The sequence below is a fragment of the Solanum lycopersicum genome, chromosome 6 (assembly GCF_036512215.1).
Source record: "Solanum lycopersicum chromosome 6, SLM_r2.1".
Classification (NCBI taxonomy): Eukaryota; Viridiplantae; Streptophyta; class Magnoliopsida; order Solanales; family Solanaceae; genus Solanum; species Solanum lycopersicum.
In genome coordinates, this window is record NC_090805.1 from 40,441,711 (window position 1) to 40,468,985 (window position 27,275).

Here is a 27,275-nt window from a genome sequence, read left to right on the forward strand (position 1 = left end):
AGAAAGGAATTTATTTAAATTTGGCTGATTTTTATTTTAAAAAATGATAATGACGTGATCCAATTATAATTGGTCACGTATAAAAATTAGTTTTGTAAAATCATCGTTAAAAAATAATAGAATGATTGAGCCTTTTCTTAAACGAAAGTGGTGTAGATTAACCAAATTTTTAACGGATGTCATAAATAAGTCTTTTCTAAAAGTTCGACGGCATATTTAAATCTTTTCCCAAATTAGAACAAAAAAAACTTTCATCTCATATAGTACCACAACAAAACTAGAATCTAAGATAAGCATGCATGTATGACTTGATTTTGTCGGGTTTTTTTTCTCATTGAATGTTCGATGTTCACATTGAAATTTAATATGCGACCTCAATAAAAAATGAAATGCTCCTAAGTCAACCGAGATTAATATATGGCCTTATATGACTTAGTATTATTGAATTGATATGACTTTGAACGATATTATCTTCATTAAACGCCTTATCCACTTCTAGAAAACACAAAATTGAGTAATGAAGCACAAAAAAAAGGACGAAGATGCATTATCAATAAAATGAAATATCTATAGATAGTAAGTACATACCAATATTTACAACTTTCGTTGTCCACTATTGTTTGTCATAATTTTTATTTTACAGTCAAATTATAAGAACTTTGACTAACATTTATGATGTATTTTTTCATTATATTAATATGCAAAAAAAATTGCAATTTATAGTATCTTTTGTATAGTGTTTGAATATCTAATTTTTTTCCGTTTAAAATATCAAAAGTTATATAATTTAACTTTAAAAATTAGTTAAATTGCAAAAATTTTATTGTTAGTTAGGTTTCTCTTGTTGTAATAGTGATGGGCAATACCCATTTTCTTGATTGATACTTTCTATGCGTGTCGTAATTAAACTTTTGGTATATGATATACAACACGTCAATTTATTTATTTATAAATGTAATTGTTGCTAAGCCGTAATAAATTAAGAATTTTCTCTATTTCGTTAAATACTTTACCAATTAAATTTCGATAGATTGATACAACTAGTAATGTAGGTGGATTAAAAAAGGCAAGTGTATTAGCTTCTGTATTAAGTAATAATAATATCTTGTCAAGTGCATTTTCTTGCTTTACTATTCTTAATTTCAACTTACTTTCATTGCTTCTATTCTTATCATCCCTCTTTATTATTCTATTCACCAGGCAATGGAAACATCAAAAACAAATCACCAGATTCTCTCTTTAAAGACATTGCATTTAGTCCATACGGTGACTACTGCGCAAAATTTGTATGATTGAACTTCTCAGTACAAAGATGGTCAAGACATTTGTTGCAATTCGAAAGGATGAGATTTCAAGTCTCGCTTCATCAATTCGTTCCATGAGGGGTTCTACAATCAACATGACGGAAAAGATTTCTCTGTTTTCCAACTATATCATTTGTAGATCAGCCTTCGGAAAAATATGCAAAGATCGAGACGAGTTCATAACAATTTTGAAGGAAATACTATTACTGACTGGAGGATTTGATGTGGCTGATCTGTTCCCTTCTTGGAAGTTACAAGATAACCGGTACGAAATCTAGATTGATTTAGTGCCCATAAGAAGGTTGATATAGTTATGGAGGAGATCCTGAATGAGCATATCGAAAATAAGGCAGCTGGGAAGAAGGGAAATGGTGAATTTGGAGACGAAGATTTGGTTGATGTTTTCCTAAGGGTGAAAGAGAACGCGGAACTTCAATTTCCAATCACAAATGACCATATTAAAGCTGTGATTTTTGTAAGTTTGCTCCGAACATTAGCAATGATAATCATTTTTAGTACACATTTTCTTTCAACTACATGGTATCAAAGTCAAGTTCATTCCAATTTGTTGTGACCCACGCTCCAATTGAGGTTATTATTTTATTTTTTTGTGGAATCCACTATAAATATGAGAGTACAAAATACAAAGAGAAAACAACCTCAACCAATTCACTCGGAATACAGGGGAGGTTCACACAAGTGATAACGTATCAATCTTGTGACCCACAAATTTTCCCCCTAACCAAAACTCTCAAAGCCCTTTAAGACTACATTCTGAATGCTGATTAAGTTAGAAGGAAATTCCTCTGTTTATAGAGTTCTAAACCTTTTTCTCTACAAGAAAATGATTAGTCAATCCAAACCTTTTTTTTAAAAAGGAACACCTATTTATAATAAAAAATTTAGGACAAATAAAACCTAACACATCTTTTTGGCTGGAACTGAAACATCAAATACAGTTCTGTTGGGAATAAATCCGTAACAGAAATAATATTTGCGGTAATAAAGGCAACAAGTGCGAAACACAACAATACGGTTAATCAACGAGAATAAAAGAGAAATAATGACACCAAGATTTTACGTGGAAACCCTCCTAAATAAGGGAAAAACCACGACCCGAGAGGAGCAACAAATATCAGTATAGTAAGGATTTTACACTTGTATGTCTGAGTAAAACTCCAAAGACCACTACACATTCAAAAGAAATAACACTCTTTTGATTTTTCCACCTCACTACAATACCACTCACACTCTCTATTTTTCCTCACAGATTATTTTCTTCTGTGATGCCTCACTCTTCTTTTCTCTCCTTTGTAATTCTTTTTTTTTTGTGTATTTTGAAATGAGTAAGAGCTCTCTATTTATAGGAAAATCTACTCCTATGTAGAAATCTTGCTAAGATTTTAGTTGAAAAAATAAATGGTGAGCTTTGAATTTTGTTGCAACATTTGTTGACTTTAACAATAATCAACAAACAAAATTCAACCATTTTTGCTATGTTTATCTACAATGGGTATGGACTCTACAAATCTCCCCCTCCAGACCCATTCACCCTGAAAGAGGTAGCTCTAGGTTTCTAGCTTGAGTACATGCCGACAAGTTCTTTGCATAGCCCAAACTTGTCCCTTAATACCACCTTGGTCAGCATATCTGAAGGGTTTTCACTAGTAGGGATCTTCATGACCTGCATAGATCCATCCTCTATCTTTGTTCAAAGCCTTTTACAACCAATCGAGCTTTGTACCTCACCAACTTGCCATTTCCATCTTTCTTGAGTTTAAAAACCCACTTGCACTTAAGTGGTCTTTTCCTTTTGGAAGTTCAACTAGCTGGTATGTGCCATTTTTCTGTAGAGATCCCATCTCTTCGTGCATGGCTTTCATCCATTGGCTCTTTTCTGGATGAGACAACACCTCCTTAAGACTTTCTGGCTCACCTTCATCATTGATAAGGACATACTCTGAGGAAGGGTATTTGGTTGATTCTACCCTTTGTCTTTCTGATCTCCTCAGAGGTTGAGATTGTTCTTCTTCTGGGTACTCCATTTGCTCGGTATTATCACCAAGTTGCTCCCTCTGCTCAACAATCTCATCAGGTTGCTCTTCATGCTCAGCAACTTCATCAATCATACTTTCTGCACTTATGGGATGGTTAGAAGAAAAAGGAATGGTAACAAGATTAGGGACTATACCATTCTTTTTCTTGGCCTTCTCGGATAGATCATCAGCAGTTCCAACTTCACTTTCTCGAAAGATTACATCTCTACTTCTGATGACCTTCTTCTTTACAAGATCCCATAGTCTGTACCCTAACTCTTCATCTCCATATCCAATGAATATGCAAGGAACTGATCATCATCTAGCTTGGTTCTTTGCTCCTTCGGTACATGTGCAAAAGCTTTGCAACCGAACACCTTTAGGTGCGAGTAAGACATCTCTTTGTTGGTCCAAACTCTCTCCGGTATGTCAAACTCCAATGGAACTGATGGACTACGATTGATAAGATAACACGCTGTCCGAACTACTTCACCCCAGAATGTCTTGGGTAATTTAGCCATTCTGAGCATGCTTCTCACCTTCTCAACAATGGTGCGATTCATTCTCTCAGCTACACCATTGTGTTGTGGGGTTCCAGGAACTGTCTTTTCATGTCTGATTCCATGGTTTGAACAGTACTCTTCAAATTCTCTTGAAGTGTACTCACCTCCATTGTCGGTTCGGAGAAGTTTTAGCTTTCGACCTGTCTCTCTTTCTATCAGAGCATGAAACTTTTGAAATACTTGAAACACCTGATATTTGGTTCTCAAGATATAAACCCACAATTTTCGAGAAGCGTCATCAATAAAGATAACAAAGTATTTATTACCTCCTATCGATTCTATCTCCATAGGACCCCAAACATCAGAATATACCAAATCAAGTATATTCGACTTTCTTTCAGATGATGTCTTAAATGAGACTCTATGTTGTTTACCAAATAAGCTGTAGTTACACGATTTTATCATTGTACCTTTGGCAAAAGAGATGAGTGACTTTTTGGAAAGAATTTTCAATCCTTTCTCGCTTATATGACCCATTCTTTTATGCCATAAATTTACAGAATTTTCTTCGTGAGCCGCATTTAATTCACCTTGGCATATTTCTGCATTTGTCCTGTATAACGTGCCACGAGCAACTCCTTTTGCAATCACCAATGCCCCTTTGGTGAGTCTCCATTTTTTATTTGCAAAGTATTTCTCATATCCATCTTGGTCCAAAGCAATTCCCGAGATCAAGTTCATCCGTAAATCAGGTACGTGGCGCACATCTTTCAACACTAATGTGCATCCAACATTTGTTTTTAAGCAAATGTCTCCGATCCCCGCAATCTTTGAGTAACTTGTGTTACCCATTTTCACATTGCCATAATCACAGGCTACATATCTGCAAAAAAAGATCTCTTACCGGTGTGGCATGATAAGATGCTGCTGTGTCAACCACCCATTCCGACTCTATATCTGCCAAGTGCATGCATTCTTCTTCCTCATTTATGAGGAGAACAACATCATCATTATTTTGCACCATGGCAGCTGTGTTGTCATCATTCTTCTGGCCGCTGCTTTCCCCTTTGCCCCTTTTTAGATTTGGACAATCTCTTTTGAAGTGTCCTGGTTGATCGCAATTGTAGCAATTTCTGGCCTTCAATTTTGATCGTACCTTGGACTTTCCACGAGCTCCGGATCTACCATAGTTACTTGAGCTCCTTTGGTAACTTCTGCCTCTACTTTCCGTGATGAGAGTCTATCCGTGATTTTCAGGCCTTTTTCTCATCTTCTCATTAAGCAAAAGGGCTGATGTGACATCCTTCAACTCAATAGAGTCCTTACCATGTAAAATGGTTGTTGCTAAAGTATCGTAGGAAGATGGCAACGAGTTTAGGAGCACTATGGCTTTATCTTCATCCTCGATCTTTACTCCGAGGTTTGCTAGCTGCGTGATTAGTCCATTAAGTAAATTTAAATGAGACAAAAAATTTGTACCTTCACCCATATGTAGTGCATATAACTGCTTCTTTAGGTACAATTTATTTGTCAGCGTTTTGGACATGTATAAATTTTTTAACTTTGTCCAAATGCCACATGCACTCTCTTCATCGATGATGTTATTAACTACATCATCTGTTAAGTGCAATCTGATTGCACTAGCAGCCTTTTCATCCATTTCTTCCCAATCCTCAAGTTTCATGGATTCGGGCTTTTTGGATTTGCCGCCTAGTGCCTTGTGCAAACCCTGTTGGATGAGCAAGTCTTTCATCCTTCTCTGCCACGTTGAGAAACCGCTATCACCGTTGAATTTTGCTACCTCGTACTTTACTCCAGACATTTTTTTTATTGAGTATAGTACAATAAGCTGCAAAAAATATTTCTGTAAATGAGCAGAACCTGTGCTCTGATACCAATTGTTGGGAATAAATCCGTAACAGAAATAATATTTACGGTAATAAAGGCAACAAGTGTGAAACACAACAATACGGTTAATCAACGAGAATAAAAGAGAAATAATGACACCAAGATTTTACGTGGAAACCCTCCTAAATAAGAGAAAAACCACGACCCGAGAGGAGCAACAAATATCACTATAGTAAGGATTTTACACTTGTATGTCTGAGTAAAACTCCAAAGACCACTACACATTCAAAAGAAATAACACTCTTTTGATTTTTCCACCTCACTATAATACCGCTCACACTCTCTATTTTTCCTCACAGATTATTTTCTTCTGTGATGCCTCACTCTTCTTTTCTCTCCTTTGTAATTCTTTTTTTTTTGGTGTATTTTGAAATGAGCAAGAGCTCTCTATTTATAGGAAAATCTACTCCTAATGATATCACAAATGACATCACAAGAAACACAAGATTTCAACATTTTCACCTATGTAGAAATCTTGCTAAGATTTTAGTTGAAAAAAGAAATGATGAGCTTTGAATTTTGTTGCAACATTTGTTGACTTTAACAATAATCAACAAACAAAATTCAACCATTTTTGCTATGTTTATCTACAATGGGTATGGACTCTACAAGTTCTTATTTGGGCATTTGCAGAGAACTCAGATATCATGGCGAAGGCCCAAAGTGAAGTGAGACGAATCTTTAAGGGAAAGAAAAAATACGATGAAGAAGATTTTGAAGAGTTAACATACCTTAAGTTAGTGGTTAAGGAAGCATTAAGGGTACATCTTCCGGCTCCTTTAATAACGCCTAGGAAATGTAGGGAGCAAACAAATATAAACAGATATATCATACCTATTAAGACAAGGGTACTAGTCAATGCATGGGCACTCGCGAGAGATCCTCAAAGTTGGGTGACCCTGAAAGTTTTATACCAGAGAGATTTGAGAACTCGTCTATTGACTTCAAAGGAAATCACTTTGAGTTTTTTCCGTTTGGTGCAGGAAGAAGGATGTGTCCGGAAATGTTATTTGGTTTAGCGAATGTTACACATCCTCTGGCTCAGTTACTTCTCCACTTCAAATGGGATCTCCCTAATGGAACTAATTCGAAAGATTTGGATATGACTGAAACAGGCGGAATAGCAACAACGAAAAAGAAAAATCTGTTGTTAGTTGCGACGTGTCATAGGAATGAAGAAGAATTTTGATATTTTGATAGCTTGAAAAGGTGAAATGTATGCATTTCCTTGATTTTATAAGAGAGTGTTGAAGTTTGCAACTGTTTTTGCTATTGATTTTATGAACTGTTTATGAAAAATTATGGTGTCGATCGTCTTTGTTGATACTGAAATTAGTTATTGTTTTGGTGTTTCTTTAAGCTGGTAATATGGACTTAACAATACTTGTTTTTACTGATTTTGGGAGATAATAAATTGTTCTGTTTTGTAATTATAATTTTAAAGCTGGAATTTTATTTGTTTAATATATTTAGTTCTTTATGAAATAGAATTTTATGTATACTACATGCTACAACACATCCATGTTAATAATTTTCTTTGTTGATTGAAGTACTTAATTTAGGGTGCGTTTGGTACGAAGGAAAATGTTTTTCATGGAAATAATTTTGTAGAAAATGTTTTCTTCGAAAATAAGTAGATTTTAGACTTATTTTCTCATGTTTGGTTGGTGAGTAGAAAATATTTTCTAAAAATGATTTTTAGTGTTTAATTTAGGGCAACTTTCACATATAGCAAACAAAAAATTCATATTTGTATGCTATAGCAAACTTTGCATAATTGCGCTCCATAGCAAACATAAAACTGTATAATTTGCTATATATATACAATTGTATAATTCGCTGGCCTAAATTGTATAATTCGTTGGCCTAAATTGTATTCGTTGGCCTATTTCGCTACAATTGTATAATTTGTTTTGCATACAGTTGAATCGAATTAAAATGTATGTATATTGCATAATTATAAGTGTATAGCAAGAAGATATATATTTTTCTCGCTTTATACAAAAACAGAAACACAATATATACACTTCTGTTGTATAAAGCTAGAGAAAATTGTATTTCACTGCAATTGTATAATTCGTTGGCCTTTTTCTCTGCAATATTTGAAGTAAAATGTTTGTAAATTGTATAATTTAGTGTATAACACGAAGATATACATTTTTGCATGTGTATATACAATTTTCTCTCGCTTTATACAAAACAGAAACAGAATTATACACTTCTGTGTATAAAGCGAGAGAGGCGAGCGAGATTTTTGGGAGAGAGACGCTGACAAATTTTAGCTAATGTTTGCTATGGAGCACAATTAAATCAAACCCTATCTATTCCATTTAATTTAGGTTATTAGTTTGCTATTATATACAATTTTCCCTTTAATTTATGAATGAAAAATGTTTCTCGGTGACATTTTTTATTTTTACTAGAGTAAAAAATAATTTATGAAATTGAAAATATTTTTTTAAAACAAAATTACTATTTTATGGGGTGGTGGTGGTGGTCGGGTGGAGTGGGGTGGGGGTAGTGGGATGGGAGAGCGAGTAGGATTGAAAAAATAAAATTTGAAGTCGATAGTATTTTTTAATAACAAAATTAATTTTTTGAGAGGGTTGGGGGTGGGGGGTGGGGGGCTGACCGGAAGGGGATAGGAGTTTAAAAATAAAAATTTGAAATTGAAAATAATTTTTAAAAAGCAAAATTAATTTTTTAGGGAGGAGGGTGGAGGCTGGCCAGTGGTGGGTGGGTGGGTCAAGGATCGGGTGAATAATAAAAAATTTAAATTGGAAATATCTTTTTTTAAAATTGACTTTTTTCCCAAAAAAAATATAATTTAAAATTGAAAGAAAGTTTTAAAAAATGTCTTCCTTAATTTTTGAAGAAAAATTATTTTACTTAACTTTTTAAAAAATAAATTAATTTAAAAAATATTTTCCAAAAACTTTATGTTCTTTCAACTTATAGTAATTGAAGGTCTAAGGATCTCATTTAAAGTGGCTTTAGAACTTACTAAAAAAACAACCTCTGCCTTGATAATTAGAATAAGCAATTATACGGTCTAGTAATTACATTCACATGTTTGTTTGTTTCACGGTTATTACACATGTTATGTTTGAATGCACAATTATAATTATAAAATATTAAATATTTTTAAAAAATATATTAATTAATAAACATATATTCTTAATTAACATTATAAAAAAAAATTATTTATAAAATTTTTAAAATTAATATATTTAAGTCGAGTTATCATAAGAACTAACTATTATGAAGTTCGTATGAACGTTCTGAAATGCATGTTAGATAAAAAAAAATCACAAGAATACCATGAGCTTGACGATTTACACCGAAAACAGGCCGAAACTCTTCACAATTTTTGATTTGTGAAAGAATTACGAGTAGCTTTCTCATGATATGGCGAACAGAGTGTACTCTTTCACTCCTGGCTCGCCATTATCGGACCCTTTTCAGAACTTGCGCTAGATGTTCAGCTTTGGATGTTGGTAAGAAGCTCCATGCTTCCATCGTCACCACAGGTCTTGTAAATTTCCGAAATACATTTCTCCGTAATGCTATTCTGCATATGTATGCAGCGTGTGGGTATGTTCTTTATGCACGTAAGGTGTTTGATGAAATTCCTCTTTCGTACAAAGACACTGTCGACTGGACAACATTGATGGGGTGCTATGCTCGCGGGGGTTTCCCTCTTGATGCCCTCAAATTGTTTGTTCATATGAGGAAGAGTGATGTTTTGATTGATGAGTATACTATGGTGGTTGTATTCCTTGCAAGCACGAAAACGGGGTGTGAACAGTTTGGCATTCAGGGACATGGTTGTATGGTAAAAATGGGTTTTAATTCGAGTATTAAAGCTTGTAATGCTGTAATGGATATGTATGTCAAGTGTGGGTTAATTGATAAAACAAAAAGGATTTTTCGTGAGATGGGAGAAAAGAGTGTTGTTTCTTGGACTGTGGTTTTGAAGGGAGTGGTGAAGTCGGAAGGTTTTGAAAATGCGAGGTTTTTGTTTGATAAGATGCCTGAGAGGAATGAAGTTGCTTGGACAGTAATGATTGCAGCGTATATTGAGAATGGTTTAACGAAGGAAGCTTTTGGGCTTTTACGTGAAATGTTGTTTGAATCTGGATTTGAGTTGAATTTTGTAACATTGAGTTCATTGTTATCAGCTTGTGCACAGTCGGGGAATGTTTTGGTCGGTAAATGGGTACACGTGTATGCTTTGAAGATGATAGAACATGAAATAGATATAGTTGTGGCAACAACCTTGATTAATATGTATGCTAAATGTGGCAGGATTGATGATGCTTTTCGAGTTTTCCTTGTGATGCGTCGAAGGAATGTGATTACATGGAATGCTATGCTTAGTGGACTGGCAATGCAGGGTAAGGGAGATTTGGTGTTGGATTTGTTTGGTCAGATGATTAGAGAGGTCAAACCGGATGATGTAACATTTACAGCTATATTAAGTGCTTGTAGTCACTCAGGTTTAGTTGATCAAGGTCGACATTTTTTCTATAGCCTTGAATCGACATATGGAATAAAGCCTTCTATAGAGCACTATTCTTGCGTTGTGGATCTTTTGGGTCGGGCAGGACACCTTGAAGAAGCAGAATCCATAATAAGGGGAATGACGATTCCCCCCAATGAAGTTGTGTTGGGATCACTATTAGGCTCCTGCAGTGTCCATAAGAACCTCGAGCTGGGGGAGTGCCTAATTAAAGAGCTGGTCCAAATGTATCCTGATAATACCGAGTATCATGTTTTGCTTTCAAATATGTACTCTTTAGCTGGAAAAAATGACGAGGCAAATTATATTCGAGTAGTTCTCAGAAGCAGAGGTGTCAAAAAGGTTCCTGGCATTAGTTCTATTTATGTCGGTGGTCAAATCCATTGCTTCAGTGCAGGGGATAAATTACATCCGCAAAGTCAAGAGATATATATGATGTTGGATGAGATGATTCAAAAAATAAGATTGGCTGGTTATGCACCAGACACAACCTGCCAAAAGTTTTCAGGATCTAATGATGGAGACTATTATGGTTACGGCCAGGAGGAGAAGGAACAGGCTTTGTTCTCTCACAGCGAGAAGCTGGCTGTTTGTTTTGGACTCATAAGTACACAAGCTGGCATGCCTCTTTACATTTTCAAGAATTTAAGGATATGCCAAGATTGTCATTCAGCCATGAAGATTGTTTCCAAAGTTTACAATAGAGAAATTGTAATCAGAGATCGTAATCGCTTTCACCGTTTCAAGCTGGGATCATGCACTTGTTTTGACTATTGGTGACAAAGCCCGAAGTGCTAAATGAAACACAAAAACCTATGAATAGTTTGTTAATTCAAAATCATGTATGAAAATTCTAGTTGTGGTTGATTGGGCCCTTTGAGGGACTTTTGAGTGAGGTGTAGAATGGGAAATCCTGAGAGAGGAATTATAGGATAGATAAACATATTCCTCCCGTGGGAAATGAAAATACAGTGAGAATAGAGCGACAGATTCAGAAAGTGATAATGGTTCGTCTAACCGAATACTGAGATGTATGCTGGTCCTAATGGCTCTGCGACTCTTTAATGGAATGAGCAAGAAAGTGCAAAGCTCACTAAAGAACGTCAGTTGTAAAGATGCAAGAGATGAGTTAGAACGTAGTGCTGAGTCACTGTCACAGAGAAAGAGGAATATTGAGGTCTCCTCTACCTTCTGCTGGTGCTGTATAAATGCAGTCAAGAAGGTAACGTAATTTTCCTTGGCCTTCACTCATCCTAGCACCCAGCAGCTGATGCTTTTATGGAAATCCACATAAAAGACTAGTGATGTTGAAGACGCTGGGGAACAAACTCATCGAAGGAGCTAAAGAGGTTCTTCACACAATTCTCATTAATTAAGTTGATTTTTTACCGTGTGGTTTTCATCTACTACTGATGCTGGAAACCTTCCATTTTGGCTAAAACATTCCATTTCCTACTAAACTAGATAATTGCTATCAATTCTTTTTTCCCCTTTTCTTTTGTAAGTTAGCGATGATCCTGATTTATGAATGGAAATGTTCAAAGCCTTTTTAAAATGAATCAAACTGTGAACAATTGAAGATAGTAAGTAAATATACTTGTGTTGCTCGTACTTTTCTCTTATCTCATGTGGTAGTGTAAATAAGTGCTACTTTGGAATCATGGAGAGGAAGGATTGCATTAAGTTCGTGATGAAACAAGATAAGTTGCATATTTGTGTATTCGTTGAATCATTTTTGTTCGTGATTGCATTGAGGATATACAATAAGCTCCACAACATGAACTTTTCAAACAACAAAAAAAGAGAAGAGAAAACTCAGTTCCAGATATTACAGTGATGTCATTTGATTTATGTCCAAAGGGATGAGGCAATATGGGTAATTCTCTAGCCTATTGAGATTTGTCTGTCCATTTCATTTTGAAAATCTTACACTTCAGTTTGATGAACTCAGGTTGAAGTCTTATCTGAAAAATATGTCCCATTTTATGTGGCAACATTTGACCGTGCACGGAGTTTAAGAAATAAATGATGATTTTGAAATGTTTACTAAATTGTACTCACTCTTCATAAATATATTAGAGTACTATTTTTAAAATTCTCTTTCAAATATTTCGGTTTACATCTTCATTAGCGATTATTCTCCAGCATTCATTCACATTCTCAAGTCTTAAAATCCTCTTAACAAACAGAAGTTCTAAGAGGATATTGGTTGTTTATATTCAATTAAAATTGATGTTTATACAATTTGCTATTTTTACGTAAAATTATACAATTTGAACAATCATTGAAGAAGAAGCTATCACAATATACAATCAAAATCAATTTTCCCAAATCTTCAATATCAAATCTGATTTTCAAAAATCTCGATATTCATCAATTTCGTTCACACAAAAAAAAAATAAATCAAAAGGATTTCAAGCATTAAATACTTTACCTAATATTGATTTCTCATATCAACCGTTTATATTGCCCTAGATTTGTCGATTTGAAGCACCTATGGAGTTCATCATGCTAGAGAACTCATTGGAGGAAAGGAATTCCATTAAAATGTAATCGGCGTGATTTATGAGATTTTTGCCCTTTTAAGTAACAAAAACTAGATCGGTTTATATATTTTAAAAATAAAATTGTATGCGAAGGAACTTATTTCACAAATTTATACAAATCAGATAACAAACACAATATATATATATATGAAGCACATATAACAAAACTGTAGCTAAAGAACGTTAATAAAAATTTTATATTTATCATTCATAAAATTTCCTCTAAAATTAAGAAATGTTACGTAAATTTCACGTAAATTTTCTCAAATTTTCAAATACACACTTGAACTTCACAGACAATTTAGGTCTTAAAGGACACGTGACATTAATCACATAAATGATATTTATTCAAATAAGAATGCGTGACAAGTAAAATGCAAATAAATAAAAGAAAAATTAACTTTTATTAGACGAATAATATAGTAAAAGATTCATCCTTTTTCTATTTTGATTTTCTCTCCGCGATTCATCAACGATCTCTCGTTCACTCTTCTCTAGAAATTAAACAACAACTACCCCTATTTTTCACTCATTCCCAATTTCTCTAAAATCATTGAATTGACGTTTAATATTTTCCATATTACTCTCCAATTTATTTATTTTTTGACTCATTTCATTTTCATTCTTTGACTCTCTCTTCTTTTTTTTTCCATGTGCATAAACTTTTGTAAGTGGTCCTCCTTTGATAATTTTGCTCAATAGGTTAGTAAAGGATTAGGTGATTCCTAATGTTTAAATGTTCAATCGAAAATTCATGACAAATTCAAGCAATATTTATATATCATTTTTAAAAATAATAAATAAAAATAAAAATATGAATACAAAATCTATTTGTCATTTGACCTAAAATCTCAAATTTACAGAGAATCTTAATAAATCAATTGATTTACCGACTAAATTGATTTCGATTTTCCTTTTTATTATTCTCCTTTATGAAAGAAAGTCTGTGATTTATTTTACATCACATACTCAAAAAAGTATCAAATCCAAGTTTGGGAAAAACAGAGACGGAAACAATGATGTACAAATTTAAACCATCTCAAACCCACCACTGATTTCCACAACTCTAATTTGTCCCATTATTCCTTCTCCAATATTATTATCCACACAATTTTTTTCCATTTCCACACAAAATTTCCCCTATTTTGTCACATATACATACACCCATTTTTTATTTAGCTTCGGAATTTGCATTTTACAAAAAAAAAAATTGAGATTTTTTTGCACAAGTAGAACCCAAAATCTTGAAATACAAGTTGATGGTTGTTGATTCATTATACTGATTATTCATGGTGGTTACTGGTATGGCAACATGTTTTCGTTATTGTCCGTGCCACTTGAAAATGGGTCGTACAGGAATTCATCTTCAGTATTGTCAGCTTAATTATGCAAAGATTAAGGGGAATGGGAATCGATTAGGGCATCGTCGTCTCAAGTTTGTTGTCAGTGCTGAGCTATCTAATGCTTTCTCCGTCAACATTGGATTGGATTCTCAGGTAAATTTTCTTTTTTTTTCAGGCGAATCGGCTTGTGATAAAGGAATCGTATGGTCACTCGACTAATAATTATTATATCTGAAAGTTACCCTTCAATTTGTTTCAATATTTGAGATAATAATGGTTAGTTGAGTAACCGTAGTGATGGTTTCTTGTATCAACTCTATTTAGGTATTAGATACTATCATTAATTTACTATTGGACTATTAAAGATTCAGCCTTTTAAATCGCGATGATTCAATTGCAAGAGAGGAATTCTACTATCTAAGCATATCCCCTGAGCTAGCTGAAATATGCATGACGTTGTCAGATGCATCTTCTACTCTTAATGTTGGTGTCAAATGGCTTGGATTTTTATAGAACAAAGTCTGAGTGAAATAGGAATGACTGGAGTTCTTTTTTAAACGGTTTAAGAAACCTAAGGACTTATTTATATGGATGTGTAAAATACAGGATCTCCAATCTTAGCTGGAAAGAAAGAAATATGGCTACTCAATTAACTCCTATATGTCAAAGGCATATTGATTGAAATGATATCGTAGTTTTTTCCTGACTTTATCCGTGTCAACAAACAATTTGAAATGCCTCCACTTTTTGCTGAATTAATAACTGTTTCTTAGCAACCGTTGCGTCTACTTGAACTTTCAACTGCATTATGATTTCCAATTTATCACTTCTGCTCATTAATTAGATGAGAATCCTCACTAAAAAAAGTTCTGCATTGTCTCTTCACATAGATCTTTAATCGATCCGGAACAGTTTTCCTTGTCAATTTTCTAGTTCATCATTGTCTATAGTATCAGTCTTGTGCGGACACCACCATGATGAAAAAGAAAATAGAGATTCTAATTATCAGTTTTTTCTTGACCGTTTTCCTTTGAAAACTAGATATTTCCTGATATTTCTTTTCCCACTAAACTTCAAATTGTATAGGCCAGTGATACTTCACGGTTTTCCCGGATTGGTCCACTACCTGGGGATATTGCTGAGATAGAGGCTTACTGTAGAATCTTTCGGGCTGCTGAACAACTTCATAATTCATTAATGGACACCCTATGCAATCCACTAACTGGAGAATGTAATGTCTCATATGATGTACCTTCAGATGATAAAACAATACTAGAAGATAAATTAGTTTCTGTTCTAGGATGCATGGTATGTCTTCTAAACAAAGGAAGGGAGGAAGTACTTTCTGGGAGATCATCGATAATGAACTTATTTCAAGATGTTGATGTGCATATGATGGATGATATGCTTCCTCCACTTGCTATTTTCAGAGGTGAAATGAAGAGGTACTGTGAGAGCTTGCATGTTGCTCTTGAAAACTATTTGACACCTGATGATCCTCGTAGCATTGTTGTGTGGCAAACACTTCAAAGACTGAAAAATGTATGTTATGATGCCGGATTTCCTCGTGGGGAAAAGAACCCCAGCCATTCACTGTTTGCTAACTTTAGTCCTGTTTATTTGTCAACATCAAAAGAAGAGACTCAGTCTGCAACTTCTGAGGTTGCTTTCTGGATAGGTGGCCAGGTAACTGATGAAGGTCTCAGATGGCTGTTGGAGAGAGGGTTCAAAACCATTGTAGATCTCAGAGCTGAGGTTGTAAAAGATATCTTCTATGAGAAAGTGCTAGATGAAGCCATATTGTCAGGGGATATTGAATTAGTTAATCTACCTGTTGAAGTTGGTATATCACCTTCAGTGGAGCAGGTTGAAAAGTTTGCAGCACTGGTCTCTGATTTAAACAAAAAGCTCATATATCTCCACAGTAAAGAAGGAATTAAGAGGACATCAGCTATGGTCTCTAGATGGAGGCAATACGTTACTCGCTACACACCACATGTTGTAGCCAGTACATATAAGGCCATGGACTCGATTGAGAACTCATCACGTGATGCTAGAGGAAATGAAGAAATATTTATGTCACCTAGGCCGGAAGATGGTAAAAACTTTAATGATGAAGTCAACTCTGCCTCTGATAATCGTGATGGGCCGCTGCCTACGAGTTCAGATGACATAAATTCTGCTGTGGAAGATATCAAGCACATTTCTGAAGCTACGGACCTAGGCAAGAACGAAGGAGATGAAATTATTTCTTCCAATCCAGAAAGCACGGTGCTAGCATCCTACATCAATGTGAACCCACTCAACACTCAGATGCCTCCCTCTAATGTCTTCTCCAGAAAAGAGATGTCCACATTTTTCAGAAGTAGGAAGGTTTCACCAGCAGCATATTTTACTCATGAAAGGAAAAGATTGGAGGTACTTTCTGCTTTAAGATATAAGAACAAGAGAGTACCGAAAGCAAATGAAACCCCAAGCACGTATAGTGCGACAAGAACGGTGGAATCAGAAGATTTAAATGGTTCATCTTCTGATAAACTCTTAATTACTGACCCTTCAACTTTTGCTTCGAATACAGAAATGTATGTTGGTCAAAATGGCTCTGCAACTCCAATTTTGAATGGAAGCAGCAATGGAAAAGTGCAAACCTCAATAAAAAATGCTAGTACCGTTGATGCAAGAAATGAGTTAGAATGTATTGCTGACTCTAGAGTCACTACCGCAGAGAGTAGAAATATTGAGGTCATCACACCTTCACTGGAAGATAACTTGGAGCAGATTGAAGGAAATATGTGTGCTTCTGCCACTGGCGTCGTAAGAGTACAGTCAAGAAGGAAGGCAGAGATGTTTTTGGTTCGTACAGATGGGTATTCGTGCACCAGAGAAAAGGTAACAGAATCTTCCTTGGCATTCACTCATCCTAGCACCCAGCAGCAGATGCTTTTGTGGAAATCCCCACCGAAGACTGTATTGCTGTTGAAGAAACTGGGACACGAACTTATGGAAGAAGCTAAAGAGGTTCTCTGCACAGTTCTCATTAATTTAGTTGAATTTTTACCTTGTGATTTTCATTTACTACTGCTGCCGAGTATCTTTCTTCATTCTTTATTTCTTTCAAGTTCTGAGGAACGTTTTAAGTGAATGGATGCATATTATTGATAAAGAAGATAGTGTAGATCTTAGTGCAAGTATCCAACTTAGTAAACATTTTACTACCTTAGCAAAGGAAAGGAGGAAAAAGATTTCTCTATCATTAAGCACAAAAGGGAGGAAAATCTAGTACTTCTCTTAAGTGTTGAAAACATTTTTCAAGTATTTCTAATATGGTTCCCATTTTTGTTTAAAGCTAAATTATGGATGAAATTTTCCATGTCCTAAAAAGACAAAAAAGAATTTCCATCTTCTATTAAACTAGATGAATGTAAATGAATGCTCTTAAAATACCATCATTACTGTTGCTTATGCCAAAGCTTAGTATGCATCTGCAATAAACATATGTAGCAAATTGGTTTCACTAGGACACTTAGGATCTTAAGCGCCATGGAAAAGGCAAGAACTAGCATTGCTATCAATTCTTTTGATTTGTATTTGCTTCGTTTCCAATGTTTGCTGCAGTGCTATTTATGGGAACTGATGTGGAAATGTTCAAATCCTTTCACGAAAATTCAAATTGTGAGTAATTGAGAGGAAGGATCGCATAAAGTTAATGAGGAAGCAGGAGAAATTGCATATTCATTGGATTCATTTGGTTTGGGTTTGCATTCAGGACATAAGATCAGAACTTGTCATAAATTTTCCCACCAAAAAAAAGAAGAAGAAAGTAATGAGCTCCCGACATGAGAGTGAAGGCATTTTATTCTTGTTACCGTGGGGTATGTGAGATTATAAAACAAATCTCCAACAGTGGGATGTGCAAATTTGGGTAAAGACATTTGATTCACTCTTGGTCGGTGGGTTGGGAGGGGAGCTCGTAAGTTAAAATAGTAATCTGTGCAGTTATAGAACACCTTGGAAATTACCGTGAAGGGAGCATAATCAAGCATCCTAAGATACTCATCATACCTGAGGCTGCACGCGGACTATATTGTGGCTAGTATAAATACAAAGTATGCTCAACTGTGTTGCCAAAATAATCTAGCCGTATCTGTCTCTATGATGTTGTTAGTATGTTGCAAAGGCTGCCCAAACATGTTAGTGATTTTGAGTAATTGCAAGTATATTTAATTGTCACTCTATTTATCTCATTAAAAACTCCATCCATCAACGAACAGGAGGAAAGGAAAATGTGATCATTTAGTTTTCTCTTCTTAATTTGGTGGTTCGTCTTTATCTCTGAATTTCCTTCCCCTCTTCTGATGAATTTTATGTTCTGCACTTAATTGAAGTCTTATAACTCTGTAAATTTTTTATATTATATCATGTCAGCTTTCTTATAAGCTGGAAACAATGTGTTTATAAGTTCTCTTTCAAATATATATTTTGCTTACATTTCCATTTGCAATTTCTCTCTGACATTCATTCACATATACTCATAGGTTTTAACACTCTCCTAATGAACAGAAATTCTAACACTCTCTCCTTTTCCATTCCTTTTCTCCCTGAAGGCTGCTTCTTTTTTGTATTCCCAAGAGAAGATGACTGTTCTTGTTGAACCTGAGGTGCATGATATATTTGCAAGAATCCCAGGCTTTGGGTTTGTTCAGACCTTCTATAGTCAAGATACCAGGTGGGATGATTCATAACTGTACGTGCAAAAGCATTGTTCTTTTCGTTTATTTTTCCCTCTGTGTGCTCATTACTTCACAGAGAGGTGTGACCTTGCCTGATTTACCAAATGCAGCGATCTTCATGAGAGGGTTGACTTTGTTGCGTGTTTGGGAGGAGATGGTGTGATACTCCATGCATCAAATATATTTCGAGGTGCTGTTCCACCCGTCATCTCATTTAACCTAGGATCCCTTGGATTTCTCACTTCCCATCCAGTATGCCTCTCAACTTAAATTTAAGCTTTTATTTATTATCTATAAATACTAATGTTTTGCTTCTTGTCATCAATTCATACAGTTTGAAGATTACAAGAAGGATCTTAGAAAAGTCATCCATGGAAACAACACGCTAGATGGTGTGTATATAACTCTAAGGATGCGTCTCCGATGTGAGATATTCCGAAGTGGGAAAGCAATGCCTGGAAAGGTGTTTGATGTCCTAAATGAAGTTGTAGTTGATCGTGGTTCTAATCCATACCTGTCAAAAATAGAGTGTTATGAACATGACCACCTCATAACCAAGGTGCGGTTTATATTCTTAAACATCAATTTGCACTGGCAAAGGATTTAGAGAGCGATCTGTTTTAATATTTTGGATCACGTTTCTTCTAGAATTTAAAAGAAGTGGATCCAGCAAGTGCACTTCTGAATTAATGAGCAAGAGATGAAAGAATAATCTTGTCGTACTGTATTTTATTTGGCAGGTGCAAGGTGATGGTGTCATTGTGGCCACTCCAACTGGAAGTACAGCTTACTCAACAGCTGCTGGGGGTTCCATGGTACGTCTGAGACACATCACTTACAAATATATATTGTGAAATGTGACAAGTGATTACTGCATTGGAATCTATAGACCAAGTTAAAAGTTTAAGTCCTAACGATCAAAAAATAGTGAAAGCCCTTAAACTCATATCAGAAGGTTGATTTTTATAGATCGAGCAGTTCGATGTGGAAGCAATTACCATAAAGTGTTAGGGAGGGAAGAACACACCCACTAAGCTCCCTTACCCCCTAATAAAAGCAAGGAAAAGACGAAGATTGAAAACATGAAAAATAGAAAGGACACTGTGCACTTCGTTGTAAAATACATTCACTTTGCAAGTATGACTTTTAAGAATTGTTAAAGTTGGGTTGATAACATTTGTCATACATTGAAGTAAATAAATGAATAGGTATCTCCCTTTTATGGTAAATGATTCCAAAGAGGAATTTCTATTAGGCATCAAAAGCAGCAATTTTGGAAAAATCATATTGTGTATTAACTGAGCTTTGTCAGTCCACTTGAGTTACCATTACATTACATATCCAAACATGTTTTCATTTTGTTTTAACATTGTATTTAGCTGTTCTTTTTCTAATAACAAAAACTTGAAGTTGCAATTTTGTGAAAATATGGATTTTGCACCTTAAATTTGATTCCGACACACGATGTTCTTAAGGATCTACTCGTGAAGGGAATTTTTTGGAAATTACACTGACTTGCTGTTGATATTATTGGTGATGAGATCTGACTCTTTGAAACCGTTGTTCATCCTGCCAACAATTGTTAATTATTTTACCTTCACCTAGTGAATGCGTGAACATTATTTGACAGGGAAATTTATGTCATGCAGGTGCATCCTAATGTTCCATGCATGCTCTTTACACCAATTTGTCCACATTCTCTCTCGTTTAGACCTGTCATACTTCCAGATTCTGCAAAACTAGAATTAAAGGTGACTGTCTTAATATGTATTTTATGATTACTGGAAAAGAATGTCATTACTAGTTTACTTTCCAAAGAAAAAAAGTATGACTAGTTTATGCTAATGCCTCTCTTTTTCTAAACAAAAACTGCATACAGTTAACAGATTTCCCATCTAAAATGGAAGAGGTTAAGAGCTTTATTCATTCTTTAGTGCTGCTTATCTTATCCCTCAGCTTCATATATTTGTATACAATGGTCGATGGTACAATGTCTGGAAATATCAAATATGTAATCACTAACACATATAAAAGGGTAGAAAAATATGTAGCTCCTGTGTATCATCTTAACTGTCTTGGCCTTCACTTTGATATATTAATAACTTAGAGACATCTAAACGTAATTTTCCCTGATAAAAAGATCTAAATACACTTATCCAGCGCCGCCTAATATTAAAGAAATTTTTCAGATTGGTATATCTCTTGGGATGAAAGAAGTACATCATGTTAAATTTATTTTTAGTTCAAATGTCTTGCATCAGGTGAGACTTAGGTTGCTGAATTTCATTCTAGGGCATTGTATGTTGTAATTAGATAAAAACATCATGATATTTTGTATATGGATCCTCTTTTCCTCAAAGTCAATAGGCTAGATCTGGAGACTGATGTTGCAAAGTATAGAACAAAGAGTTTGGTTAAAATGTTCTTGAGAGCCATATAGAATAGAGTATGTTCAGGTCTTCCTTAGGTGTTGCACCCGTGAATGAAAAACTCTTAAATCTAAGCTCTACATCAGCTAAAATTGTTGTATCTTCGTAAGGTTTGGTTAACTAGTGCACCCAAAGGTGTGTCCTAGTGGTCAATGAAGCAGGTTGAGACCAATGAGGTCTCAGGCTCAGTTCTCGGAGGAGCCAAAAACACTAAGTGATTTCTTCTCATCTATCCAAGCCTTGGTGGATAGTTTTACCGGTAACTATGCTGGTGGGACGTGGCGGTGCCCCGTGGAATTAGTCGAAGTGCGCGCAAGCTAGCTTGGACACCGCTTGAATAAAAGAATGCAGTTAACTAGCAAATATGCTCTTTACATAATATGGTTGTTGGCTTGTTGTTGTGGGGAAGGTCTAAAGGTGTTCTAAATTTGAGCAGAAATATACCTAAACTGGTTCAAAATGGTTGTGGTTCGATCGATTCTATTATTGGTTAGGGAAGAGTACTGTTTTTGAGGTGGGAAAAGGCTGAGAACAAGAATCTTTAGAAATAATATCATAGCTGACAACTTTCTAGTGAATGATGTTCAAGGTTTCTCACTTTGAGAATCTCCTTGGCATCACATTTAGGGTTTAGTAGCATCATACATTGCACATTAATCAGAATGGGCTCAGTTTAAGCTTGTATTTCTTGAGCCCTAGTGAACGAGAACTATTGGAAAATCTTCTATAGTCTGACAGTCTGACTCGTAAAGCTTAGTGCGTGGGATGAAATAATTTAGTTCCATATATCATGTGAATTGAACTATTATTTGGTAGCCGAATGCTTATTGTTGGACCGTAAGGATGAAAATCAAATTTTAATTGTAATTTTTAGATAGATGCTGGGTGGAGCGAACAGCTGTGTTTAATGATGCAAACCTTCACACATGGTAGCATTTTCATTATTGAAGATGCTATCAATGCCCATATAGTTTCCAAGTTCAGTGCAAAGGCATTAGAGCTGCTTTTGTAGGAGACATGGGTATATCAGACTTAACATTAGCTGGTGGAAAGAAAGTACCAGTCAGACCTGCAAGCATGGGAGAGAATGTAGTGGCAGTTTTCAGTCATATGATCTGTACTCTTAGTTTGACTTTTAACAGTAGTTAGCTGTTGTCGTTCTCCTTTTTGGATTGCCCTATTATGCAAGGATTGGTGTTTGCAAAAATATCAAGCCTATAGAGTTAGGTACTAGTAGTGACAATATCAAAGGACCACTAGTTATTCTCGTGAGGCAGCCCAACTGGGCCTAGTTAACCCAGCAAATTTTGCGCTACTGGAGGATCTTGAACTAGAAGTTGCATAGATGTCAGATAATACTGCTGAACTGGGAAAGATAGCTTAGTATTATGAAGTTGAGGATGCTGTCAAAGATAGAGGTGAGAGAAGCTCTAATATGATAATCTGAGAAGTATGATTTTGGTTGGATGAATATAACTACCAAATACAAATTATGTTGAGAAAGGGGCTGCTGGTAATTATAGTTCCATGTAGTGGTGCAGACGAGGCCGAGACAGAGATCCTATGCAGAGATACCAGCGTTCAGTTACTGGCCAGATACGTGAACCAAAGTCTTCCTCTAAACTCCGATGTGAAGCATATACTCTTTGTCAAGGAGCCATTACTATGTGAAGGGTGCTCCTGTGGCCGAGGATACCATGGTTACCATTTTAGATCACAACTAAATGGATTAGTTCTTTAATAATACATGTCCAAACTGCACATATCATCACTTGATATCTACATCATGAATTCATGACATTGTTCTCATTGTGGAAAGATCATAGCCTATAATTGTCTATTCCAGAGATTCATTACTTCTCTCATTTTATCACTCTCTATGAATCTATGTTTTTTTTACATATGAACAGATACCAGAGGATGCACGTAGCAATGCTTGGGTCTCTTTCGATGGGAAGAGAAGGCAACAACTCTCTAGAGGAGATTCTGTTCGCATATATATGAGTGAGCATCCACTACCTACAGTTAACAAGTCTGATCAGACAGGTGATTGGTTTCATAGCTTGGTTCGTTGTCTAAATTGGAACGATAGACTAGAGCAGAAAGCACTCTGAAACTATCAAGATTAATCCTCCTCTCATTCATGTAAATTAGTGTACAGTCATACATGCAAGAGAATAATAATTTTAATACACTATACGATTATATTATACTCTGTGTCTGGCTGTTATATATGCAGTTAGGTTATACCTTATTTTTCAAAATAAGAAATTTGTACAGTGCTATTTTTACATGGTTAATTATGAAGTTTCAATCTTTGCACATTTGTCTGAGATATTTCTGCTTCTTTGGTATTGATGCCAATATCTAGCGCTCCTTAAAAAAGGCGATTTCATGCCTAGAATCGAATCGGAAACAAATTTACAAAGACAAGAATGGACAGATTTATTTTAAAATGAAGAGGAGATACAAAAACTAATTATACATACGACCTTTATTTAATCTAAAAACTGAATGAAAAGAAGTTGGTAGGCATGCATAATCATATTTAAAAAAAACTAGTCTAGATTGCAGCCACAGCTTGGAACCTTGGTTCTTTAGGAAGGAACTTTTGCTCATTATAAACATTCATGTAATTCCCAAACACAAAAGTTGGATAAGTAGCAATTAATTGATCCACTTTTTTTTCTTCCAAAATTAGCAGCTCTGGTGCTGGAGAAATGGTGGCTTTCAATGAAGGATTATAGAATGAAGCAATTGATCTCCTATTACCATCTGGTTTTGACAAGACACGGTGCCAAACGCTCTTGTATTTCCCATTGCTAAGCACTTCGATTTGATCACCTATAGAGTTTTGAGCCAAAATTAATGAATTTGAATAAACTCGAATACAACAAGCAAGTAAATTTGATCAAAAGAACTATTCGTCATTATCTAATAAATGACATGATATAATGCACGTGTAATTCATGTCAAGTCAAAATCAGACATATGAAAGATGGTCACACACCTGTGTTGATCACGATGGCGTTAGGGATAGGAGGTACATCGATCCATTGTCCATTTTTGAGGATTTGAAGACCATCAACTTGATCATCTTGAAAGAGCAAAATGACACCACCAGCATCAGTGTGAGCTCTTAGACCATTCACCTTTTCTGGATGTGGACATGGTGGGTAATGACTCACTTTTGTACCAAAAAATGCATCATTATTATTGTTGTTATTGAAGGCTTTCTTGATGTAACCTTTTGATAAACCTAAATTTTCATCCATTACTTCCATCACTCTTTCTGCTAGCTTTTTCACCTCTGATCTATACTCTTTCATTGTTTCCCTATCATTTTATAAAATAAAAAATCAGATATGAATATATTTTAAGTTGATCAATATAAATGAAATGGAGTAATTCAGATAGTAAAATTAATTTTGTCACACTTTGACTTTTTTACATGTAATCAACTTACGTATCCCTGTTATAGAGAATAAAAAAAGAAGTTATATTTGAAGATATCATGGATAATTTTGGAAGATTCTTGATTTCGGAAAACTCTACAAAATGTGTCAAAAACACACATAAAAAAAATCATCAGTATATTCATGTCCAAAACACGACTTAAATCTTGAGTTCACTTTTCAAATTTCACATTTTTTATGTTCAAACGCTTCGTTGAATAACAAAATTGAGACTTGTGATAATGCATATATATAGGTAGAAAATTTACTTGAATTGAGGAGTTTTGGAGGGCCATTGATTACAATTATCATCAGTTAGAAGGAATACATCTTCCCAATCCACATTTTCAACTTTGCCATTTTTATTGCTTTCCACAAATTCATTAAGCAAATTCACTACTCTTGACTTGTTGAACACTTCTTCTCTTTCCAACTTAAAGCATTCTTCACCAACTTTCTTCACCCTTTCTAATAACTCCACTGGTATCCCATGATTCACCAACTGCATACACAAAATTATACCACTTTAATATATATTAATAATATTAAATCGCGATATAGTGATCGACTATATATATGTCATCGATCACACGAAAAGATCATATTCTGAATTGACTAGTTTTACATTGACTTTGAAGTATTAGACGAATTTTGAAAATGATGTAATAGTACATTTTTCTTACTATATATCAATTAAGCCCGATATCCAAGGGTGAGGTCATGAAGTCTCCGGCGATTAATATGATGAGTGGTTTTCTTATACGATAATCATTTCTTCATAAGCTACCTTTTGCGGTTACATTAGGCTCAAGAATTCATTTGTCAGCAACAGAATTTAAGAAAGAAGTTGCGATTTCTCCTTTATTTAATTTTGAACTCTTTGGGTGACTACCCATATATAGAAATACATTTTAAACATCCATGCATAAATTAAACTTTCACAAAAGAAAAAATTAAAAAAATTGCAAATATATATATATATATATATATATATATAAATACCTGAAAGAATCCCCATTCTTCACAACCTTTGGAAATTTGAGCCAAAGTTTGGGCTCTTTCCTCTCCATAAAGTTTTGAAAAATCAATAACCGGAATAGTAGTCATTGTTAAGCAAAAAATTAAACAAAAAAAAAGAGATTAATTAGAGAATATATAGTGAAATAACAGCAATTGTAGCAGTTTGGTGGTCTAGAAAATATTCACAAACACCCTTTTTATAGCCAATAATATACTCCCTAATAATAATAATAATAATTAAAAAAAACAATATTATATTTTAGCAGTTAAGAGTACGTTAATTAAATGGCCGGTGACTAGATATTAATTAATTGTTTTTTTACTTTAAAACAAGGTCAATGTTCTTTGTGAGGCATTGCTTCTCCCACAACAGAAGCATTGTACGTAGCTAGTGATGATATATTATAAATATATATTTTAACTTTACTATCTTCGTTTTAATTTATTTGACAAATCTTTCATAATAATTTTTTTTTTTAAGAAAAAAAGGTTTATTAATTTCTATATTTAGTACTCTCTTTAACACAACATCTTACGCTAGGAATCGCTTGATGGCTGATTCACAAATGAGTTATGTAGGTATTATGTAAATTCTAAATAAGTAATACCAAGATTGCTAACTGATTAATTAAAGATAAATTGTTTATGTACAAAATTGATATAGTGTATGAATTGCATAACTTACGAGAGATTTTATATTATAATTTTATATATGAAAGAATTGATTCTTGCATTATAAATATATTTACGTAAAATTTCTACATTATTAATATTCGTATAACTTTAACTAACTAGTACCAAACAATCCCTATTACTATTTAGTTTTTTCACCGACTAAAACGGTTAATTATGTTGACTAATTTTCACAGTTAATCATGCGTTGACTATACAGCTTATCTTGCCGTCCTGAGCCTTTGACTTTTTGAAATAACTATTATTATCATTGTTACTCCTATTATTATTATTATTATTAGTAAAAACACGTCATAATTTTACATGTAAGCAATGTTATTAATAAAGTAATTTGCACTAATTTGCAGGCGTTGTTTGAGGGCAAAGGAACATTGATGACTTTTATTGTGGAAAAGAAGAATAGCAAACCCCTAATTTACTACAATATAAATAAATTGTCAATGCCAAGGAATTGCTAAAGTAAAACTCGGCTACTCTCTCCGTTTCAGATTATTTGATCCTTGCTGACCTAATAAATTTTTTAAAGAAAAATCTTAACTAGAGGTTTATCAGACTAAACTAATCTTATTAATGATGTTTTGAAATTTTAAATCTATTTTATGTAGTTATTTTAATATTAAAAGTAATATGAGGATTTTTTTTTAAAAAAAAAACCTCTTTTAATTTGCTAAAATGACAATTAAAATGAAATAGCTATTTTCGCTATAAAAGCCAAGCAATGAAACGAAAAAAGTATTTTATAATAATAATATGCCTATTATAATCATACAAGTGGATTGGAAAGGG

The 27,275-nt window shown here is 34.4% G+C and overlaps 3 protein-coding genes and 2 pseudogenes across 3 annotated transcripts; 4 read left to right on the forward strand and 1 right to left on the reverse strand.

Moving 5' to 3' along the window:
* The first annotated feature begins 855 nt into the window (after positions 1-855).
* LOC101252405 (premnaspirodiene oxygenase-like) lies at positions 856-2,344 on the forward strand (annotated as a pseudogene).
* Positions 1,655-7,050, forward strand: LOC112940055 (premnaspirodiene oxygenase-like; annotated as a pseudogene).
* Positions 7,051-8,988: 1,938 nt separating this feature from the next.
* LOC101252092 (pentatricopeptide repeat-containing protein At5g15340, mitochondrial) lies at positions 8,989-12,831 on the forward strand. The gene has a single exon (XM_004242249.5). The coding sequence runs from the start codon at positions 9,155-9,157 to the stop codon at positions 11,051-11,053; it is 1,899 nt and encodes a 632-aa protein (XP_004242297.1). The 5' UTR covers positions 8,989-9,154; the 3' UTR covers positions 11,054-12,831.
* Positions 12,832-13,738: 907 nt separating this feature from the next.
* LOC101266835 (NAD kinase 2, chloroplastic) lies at positions 13,739-23,645 on the forward strand. Its single transcript, XM_004241999.5, has 8 exons — positions 13,739-14,315; positions 15,249-17,180; positions 18,767-18,888; positions 19,003-19,144; positions 19,227-19,451; positions 19,633-19,707; positions 20,542-20,643; positions 23,232-23,645. The coding sequence occupies exons 1-8, from the start codon at positions 14,109-14,111 to the stop codon at positions 23,433-23,435; spliced, it is 3,009 nt and encodes a 1,002-aa protein (XP_004242047.1). The 5' UTR covers positions 13,739-14,108; the 3' UTR covers positions 23,436-23,645.
* A 96-nt stretch (positions 23,646-23,741) lies between these two features.
* On the reverse strand, positions 23,742-25,980 carry LOC101266529 (1-aminocyclopropane-1-carboxylate oxidase 5). Its single transcript, XM_004241998.5, has 4 exons — positions 25,779-25,980; positions 25,046-25,278; positions 24,332-24,657; positions 23,742-24,165 (listed from the first exon to the last, which is right to left on the reverse strand). Exons 1-4 carry the CDS (start codon positions 25,881-25,883, stop codon positions 23,885-23,887), a joined length of 945 nt encoding a protein of 314 aa, XP_004242046.1. The 5' UTR covers positions 25,884-25,980; the 3' UTR covers positions 23,742-23,884.
* Positions 25,981-27,275: the final 1,295 nt, after the last annotated feature.